This window comes from Nicotiana sylvestris, chromosome 12, assembly GCF_000393655.2.
Source record: "Nicotiana sylvestris chromosome 12, ASM39365v2, whole genome shotgun sequence".
Taxonomy (NCBI): domain Eukaryota; kingdom Viridiplantae; phylum Streptophyta; class Magnoliopsida; order Solanales; family Solanaceae; genus Nicotiana; species Nicotiana sylvestris.
In genome coordinates, this window is record NC_091068.1 from 7,174,478 (window position 1) to 7,182,733 (window position 8,256).

The window sequence follows — 8,256 nt, forward strand, 5'->3', positions numbered from 1 at the left end:
TGTCATTTAATGTGGCACTGGTACGACGATAATATGATGGAAAGTGTATAAATATAATCTATAGCAAGATCAATTAATATTTTCAGGAAGTTATTAGACTCACTAAAAACAAAATCAGAAGTTAAAAAATGCGCGCGAAATTTAGAGGTGTAACTGAAAGTGTATAATATAATCTATAGTAAGATCGATTAATATTTTCAGGGAGTTATTAGACTCACTAAAGACAAAATCAGAAGTTAAAAAATGTGCGCGAAATTTAGAGGTGTACCTGAATTTTAAAAATAAATTTAGAGGAGTAAAGTATACATTAACCCTTTTAGATTCTGTACTTTGTTCTTCGAGATTGGACTTTTAGTTTAATAATTGCAATTTCATTTTGCATAATTCAAATTTAAGTTTAATTCTATCAAAAATTTCGTTTTCAAAACAATCTTGATAATCTAGGACAACAGATGAGAGTCGATATACTTTATTAATAGTTTTACTTTATATAAATCATGTTAGATCAATACTATTCAAGAGTCAAGATAATTGCAGTTTACGAAAAATTTAAATTAGGGAAAATACATACTTGCATTTTGAAGAGGTAATGAAAAAAAAAGGAAAATGGAATGAATAAATAAAACAAAATAGCATTTTGATGTGGCGCTGATATGTCGATAATGTGATGAAAAGTATATAAATATCATCTTTAACAAGATTAATTCTATATTTTCAGGGAGTTATTAGACTATCTTAAGACAAAATTAGCAGTTAGAAAACGCGCGCACAATTTAAATGTGTAACGACTTTTTGAAACAAATTTGGAGTAAAGTAGATATTTTCCCTTTTTAGATTATGTACTTTATTCCTTGATATTGGAGTTTTAGTTTAATAATTGCAATTTCATTTTGCATAATTCAAAGTTAAGTTCAATTCTATCAAAAATCACATTTTTAAAACAATCTTGATAATCTGGGATATTATTATACACAAAAATGCTACTTGTATTTATACCAAAAACCTTCTTGAACGATATGATAATATGAGGCAAGTGATTTCATTAGGTTATGATATTAAATACGAAGTTCTTTTTATAAATAATTGAGGTAAAAAAATTCTCTTAAAAATAACCCCACTTCAAAAAAAAATTAAAAATGTATTTCATGTCAACATTCCGATTTTGGAAAAATGACACTTTGTTATTCTGACAAAAAAAATAAATGGTAATTGTATGTTGATTTATTTGAGGAAAACTAAAAAGATACTACATAGCATTGTGATTATGAATAATTATTAAGATATCTTTCTTGGCTTCAATGATTTGAAGGCCAAAACATTTGTTAAATGTTTTAAACCTTTTCTACTTTGCTCAATTCTCAACCTTAATTAATTCATCAATTCCCAACCAACAGATTAATGGTCAAACAAGTTATTTGCTGACAGTGACTTTTTATTATTTTTGTGAATTATTTCTAATTAACAATTAAAAGGTAGAATACTTCACAAAATTGATTAGCATCCGTAATTTTCATTTTTTAAAAGGGAGTAGATTAATAAAATAAAATAAAATAAAATGGCATTTTGATGTGGCGATAATGTGATTAGCAAGATTGATTCTATATTTTGCGGAGTTATATATATTAAACTCACTTAAGACAAAATTAGCAGTTAGAAAATACGCGTAAAATTTGATGTGTAACTAACTTTTTGAAATAAATTTGGAGGGGTAAAGTGTATGTTATCCCTTTTAGATTATGTACTTTATTCCTCGAGGTTAGAGTTTTAGTTTAATAATTGTAGTTTCATTTTTCATTTATCGTTTGTAAAACAATCTTGATAATCTAGGACATTATTACACAAAAAATGCTACTATATTTATACCAAAAACTAGGGGTGTTCATGGTTCGGTTTGGATCGTTTTTTTCCTAAAAAGAAACCAAATCAAGTAAGTCGTTTTTTCAAATATTAGAACCAAACCAACTCAATTAAGTCGGTTTTTCTCGATTCGGTTTATGTCAATTTTTTGGTTTTTCGGTTATTTGTCGGGTTTTTTCTTAAATATAAGACATATACTACCAAACACACATTTCGACGACTACATTTTCAACGTAACACTATCAAATTAATTGCCCTTTGAGAAATCTATTATTTACCAAGATATATTGATGATAATTGTATCAAATAGTGATGAATAATTTAAGGACTCAATTAAAAATATATTATTTTTAACATGAAATAGATTCTTACACTTAACAAAAGAAAACCACCAATTAAACTAGAATGTAAAGGTAAAGAACTGTACTAAAAGTGCAAACGATTAATATTTACTATAAAAATTTTAAAACTTTGTGTAAAAGTATACATATATATGTGTGTAATAATAAATTAAAAATAGCTACTCCTATATTCGGTTTGGTTCGGTTTTTTTAATTAAAACCAAAACCAAACCAAATTTGATCGGTTTTTAAATTTCAAAACCAAAACCAAACCAAACAAAAAAGTATCGGTTTTTTTAGTCTGTTTGGTTTGGTTTTCGAATTTTTATGAACACCCCTACCAAAAACCTTTTTCAACCAATCTCTGAAATCTCCAATAAACCTTCATATATGGTAATACGAGGCAAGTGATTTCATTAGGTTACGATTTTAAATAGGATTTTTTTTTTTTTTTTTGTAATAAATAGACGAGGTAGAAAATCTTCTTTAAAAATATCCCCACTTCAAGAAAATACAATTAAAAATATTTAAATATGTATTTTGTCAAGCATACTTATATTTCATGTCAACAGACTTTTGAAAAATGGCACTTTGCTTTTCTAACACAAAAAAAAAAAAAAATTAAAAAAAAAATGGTAAATCGTATGTTAATTTATTTGGGGAAAACTAAAAAGCTACATTTTTCTCCTTTATGGTCTACTTATTTCTAAGAGAAAATTTCACAAGTATTGTGACTATGAATAATTATCAAAATATATTTCTTAATTTGAAGGCCAAAACATTAGTTAAATGTTTTAAACCTTTTCTACTTTCCATATTTCTCAACATTAGTTAATTCATCATTTCTCAACCAAGATATTAATAGTCAAACAAGTTATTTGTTGATAGTGACTTTTTAATTACTATTTTTATGGATTATTTTTCTAATTAACAACTAAAAGGTAGAATACTTCACAAAATAGATTAACATCCGTAATTTTCACAAGGAATATCCGAGGCAAGAATGAAGTGGAACCCACATATAAATTAGTGTTCAAAAGGCAAATTTATTAATATTGATTCATCAAGAGAGAAATTAGTGGATAATTGTTCTTTATCTTGTAAAAATTTACGCCGACTCAATATTTATATCAAATTAATAAATAAAAAATACTTATACACACATTTGTTTATTCTCACTTTAATTAATAAATTGCTAAAATATTAAATTGTTTGATTTGATGTATAATTATATAAACATTGGGTACGAGTAAATATTTACACCTCGTTAATCCTTTGGAGGTTGAACATATTCATTACACTTCTAAACTTGGTACTATTAATTTAATGCACACCTAAACTATTCAAGGGTTGTTTGGTTGGAAAGTAAGTCATTTCATAATTAATTATCTCAAGATTGCTATCCTACCCGTCTATAGGGATAAAAATAATACTACAATTTCGGGAGTTATATCGTGATTTTATCTCAACTAAATGCGAGATTAACTCATTTAAATTTAATTTCGGGATTAATTATTCATTATCTCTCGTACCAAACGGGCATAGTTCTAATTACCCTAGACTTGGCTATCTATTTACCATGAATTTTAATTATTTTTATAATGAAATCTCAGTGTAAACACACACACACTTTTGAGTGTGATTTATTTAACAAAAAAAAAAAAAAAAAACTGTCCATTATTTTCCATCATTTCTCATCTTCTTTGCTCACGAGCAAAAAGCCATACACAAATAATTTAATGCACACCTAAGGGGTCATTTGGTTAGAAAATAAATTATTTCGGAATTAATTATTTTGAGATTGTTATTTCACCCTCCTATAAGGATAAAAATAACATTACAATTTTGAGATTACTAATCCCGGAATTAGTTATATATAATTTTATCACAACTAAACGTGAGATAAACTCATTTTTAAATTTAATTTTAAAATTAATTATCCGTTATCCCTCGTACCAAACGAGCATAGTTGTAATTACACTAGACTTGGCTATCTATTTACCATGAATTTTAATTATTTTTATAATGAAGTTTCAGGGTAAACACACAACACTTTTGAGTGTGATATTATATTTAACAAAAAAAACCAACTGTCCATTATTTTCCATCATTTCTCATCTTCTTTGCTCACAAGCAAAAAGCCATGGCTACCCAAATCAAGAAACCATCACCTGCTTGTGCAAAAATAATAGAAGAAATTACAAAAATTTACAAATCACTACCAACAAGACCATCAATAGTAGAAGTTGAAGCAGCAAATTCTGTACTAAAATCAGTAGAAACTGAAGAAGAAATTAAACTTGAAGAAATATCCAAGAAAGTAGAACCACAAGATGTTCCAATAGAATTATACTCTGTATTACAACAAGTGAGAAAATCCATAGTTTTGTTTCAAAGTCAAGAACAAAAGAAAGAGTCAATTCAGTTAATTGAACTTGAAAAAACTTATCAGAATTTTGACGAACTTATTCAGAAGGCTTCTGAGTTGGTTTCTGTTGAGGACTCAATTGGTGAAATTGAAGAAAAAGTTGTGTTCAGTGATGAAAAGAGTGATAGTTTGAAGGGTTTTGTTGCAATTTCTGAAAATACTGGTGTTTCCTCTTCAGGTTTGGATATTTTTCCTTTTATTGTTTGTCCAAGATTTTAACTTTTTGATTTCTTGTTATTTGTACTTTTTTCTGCTGCTATATGTTTGAATTTAGAGCTAAAACTAGTATGAATTGACAGAACTATGAATCTAACATCTTGTCAAACATATAGTTGCTCTCTTCTTCTTCTTTTACTTTTTTCTTTCCCTTTTCTTTTATTATAGCGATATCATTCGGACCAGTTTGTACGCACCTCAACTGTTACACATAGTACCTACTAGGCTACTACATCCTACTAGCACAAGTACCGGATAACTATATGTCTTTGTCCACCGAGGCGTAAGTAGATAGGAGAAATCACAAACTCCCTTCGTCCCAATTTATGCGGCGGTATTTGACTCGACATGAAGTTTAAAAAGAAGGAAATACTTTTAAAACTTGTAGCGTAAAACAAATTATAGATATTTGTGTGTAAATCAGTTCATTATGGGTAAAGTTGGAATTTTAAAGATAATTTGTTTCCAAATAAGGAAATGTGACATTCTTCTTGGGACTGACTAAAAAGTAAAGAGCGTCACATAAATTAGGATGGATGGAGTAACATCTTTTTGTCTATGTCGGGATTCAAACCCTGGTTTATAGTTAATTCCCCTTTTCAATTGATGGTGGTAGCTTGCTATGTACCTCGACTAATCTACCGGACTGCCGGATACAGCTCGTGAGCATAGGTGTGGTTAAATCTACGCGCCAAAGTTGGAGCAGATAGGCTCATATTGAGTGTTGTAGCCGGTGATTCTAGACTTAATCTTCTGTCTCTGCCCTCCAATAATAGCTAAACAAAAACAAATAAAAGAGCAGGTTACTTTTATGACTAACAACAATAACTACGCTTCAATCCCAAGCAAGTTGAAGTCAGTTATATGACTAGACAACTAATATGAAGTCCAAATCTTCAATCTTTAGCAATTTCTGATGTTTAGTTATGGATTTATAACTATTAGAGAGTAAGCATGTGGAAGTTTTCAATTCCTATCTTGAGTACATGAAGCTTACATAAGTTGCATTATTATATGGCAAGCCTTTTGAACTTTTGCGATAGGTTTGTGATTAGGGGCGGAGCTAGAGACCAAAGTATGGTTCGGTCGAACGCAGTAGCTTTGATCTAAACACTGTATAATTTGTCTTAAGAATCCATTTAATATATATACAACTTTTTGATTTAGAACCCCTTAACTTAGAACTGAACTCATACCGCCTCTATTTGTAATTCATACTATGCCCTAATTGTTGTATGATTTTGCCTATAGGGATCAAGCACGCAGAGAAGTACAGTTATTTGAAAGTGGCCGCACTAATTGAAAACGCTGCGAAAACTGGAGCAAAGGTTATTGATCTTCACAACAAGTTAATGGACAAGATTGAATGGCTTCCTATGTCATTAGGAAAGTTAGTGAAAGTCACTGAACTAAACTTTTCTGATAACCAAATTATGGCTCTTCCCACTACAATTAGTAACCTTAAATCCTTAACGAAACTTGATCTTCACTCCAACCAAATTATAAACCTTCCTGATTCATTTTGTGAGCTGCTCAATTTAACTGATCTCGACCTCCACGCCAATAGGTTGAAATCGCTCCCATCTTCTTTCGGGAACTTAATCAATCTGATCAATCTTGATTTGGGTTCAAACCGGTTCACTCATTTACCGGATCTTGTTGGGAACTTAACCTCATTGAAGAGACTAAACGTGGAAACGAATGAGCTCGAAGAACTTCCTTACACGATTGGATTCTGCTCTTCACTTGTAGAGTTGAGATTGGATTTTAATAAGCTTAAAGCTCTTCCCGAGACTGTAGGAATGCTCGAACACTTGGAGATTCTTACGCTGCATATCAACAGAATTAAAGGGTTACCAACGACAATGGGCAATCTCTCTCGCCTGAGGGAACTTGATGTTAGCTTCAATGAAGTTGCAATCGTACCTGAAACGTTTTGTTTTGCTACCAAATTGGAAAAGCTTAATCTTGCTAACAATTTCGCGGACTTGAGAACATTGCCAAGATCAATCGGGAACCTTGAGAATCTTGAAGAGATCGATATCAGTAACAGTCAAATACGAATGCTCCCTGATTCCTTCAGATTATTGTCAAAGTTGAAAACTTTTCGAGCTGACGAGACTCCACTAGAAGTACCACCAAGGCAAATAATAAAGCTAGGAGCTCAGGTTTATCTTAAGCTTAATTTATATTGCTGTCAATGAATTTTGGACTTTAGATCAGTAGATTTTAACTAGTTTATTTTTCTTCTTTTTTCTTGCCATCAGGCTGTTGTAGAGTACATGGCTGATTTTGTTGCCAAGAATGAATTTCAATCTCAGCGGCCAAAGAAAAGGAGAGGTTTATTCGTTGGAGTTGCCCTTTGTTTTGGCAGTGAGAGGAAGAGGCGGATTTAGGGCAGGTTCGTTCGGTTCAACTGAACTCATTTTGTTCAGACCAAACACGGGTACATGTCTAAGATCATAATCATTCTGAACCTACTTACTCTTGATCTTGGATTCGCCTTAGTAAGAGGTGTCGGATACCTTCAAGATTATCAAAGCAATCAGTTTTCACGACTTTTTATGTATATATGTGAGTAAAAAGTTTGTCTTCTTGAGCCGAGGGTCTATCGAAAACAGCATTTCTGTCCCATTGGGGTAGGTGTAAGGTCTACGTACACACTACACTCCCCAAACCTCACTTGTGGGATTTTACTGGGTTGTTGTTGTTGTATGTGAATTAAAAGTTTGTTCTAAGATTATGAGGCTATATCTATGTTACTTCATATTTATTGCAAAAATGTAAATACTGTTTTTCAGTATCTGTTGTTATATAATTGTTGGTTTGTGAACCATTGTTATGCTACCTAAAATTCTATGTTATATTGTAGTTTTTCATTCAAATACTTATCTCACGATATAGAAGGGGAGCATTGGCGTAACTGGCAAATTTGCTGTCATGTGACCAGGAGGTCATGGGTTCAAACCGTGGAAATATCCTCTTGCAAAAATGCAGGGTAAGGCTGCGTACAACAGACACTTGTGGTCCAACTCTTCCTCAGACCCTCCGCATAGTGGGAGCTTAGTACATCGGGTTGTCTTCTTTTTTTTTTTTTTTAAACTTATCTCACAATATAATTATCTGAAGTAATATGGATTATTGAAACACTTTAACAGAGTTGGAAAATCAAATCTTGTTTGGTCCATGTATTCCAAATACAAAACCAAATTGGATGCAATGTGGTTGAACAGCTGCCTGAGACTTGACTTGACTATCTATTATACAAGTGAGAGAAGTTTTATTTTGTGTCTCATACAACTGATACTAGTTGTATGAGGTTCTTTTTTATCTCACAAATTTGTGGACTCTAATCTTACATTTCTGGGTCCACAAAACTATGAGATAAAAAGGAGCCTTATACAACTAGTGTCA

General features: G+C 31.1%; 1 protein-coding gene across 1 annotated transcript; it reads left to right on the top strand.

The window, feature by feature from the left end:
• Nucleotides 1-4,290: 4,290 nt before the first annotated feature.
• On the top strand, nt 4,291-7,678 carry LOC104248107 (plant intracellular Ras-group-related LRR protein 5-like). Its single transcript, XM_009804296.2, has 3 exons — nt 4,291-4,804; nt 6,094-7,010; nt 7,110-7,678. The coding sequence occupies exons 1-3, from the start codon at nt 4,342-4,344 to the stop codon at nt 7,236-7,238; spliced, it is 1,509 nt and encodes a 502-aa protein (XP_009802598.1). The 5' UTR covers nt 4,291-4,341; the 3' UTR covers nt 7,239-7,678.
• The last annotated feature ends 578 nt before the right edge of the window (nt 7,679-8,256 follow it).

What these genes read in the sequence shown, in the direction of transcription:
- LOC104248107 (XM_009804296.2), top strand. Translation starts at nt 4,342, where the DNA reads ATGGCTACCCAAATCAAGAAACCATCACCTGCTTGTGCAAAAATAATA. An exon ending in TACTGGTGTTTCCTCTTCAG is followed by an intron (nt 4,805 to 6,093) that starts GTTTGGATATTT and finishes TTTTGCCTATAG; the next exon opens with GGATCAAGCACGCAGAGAAG. An exon ending in TAATAAAGCTAGGAGCTCAG is followed by an intron (nt 7,011 to 7,109) that starts GTTTATCTTAAG and finishes TCTTGCCATCAG; the next exon opens with GCTGTTGTAGAGTACATGGC.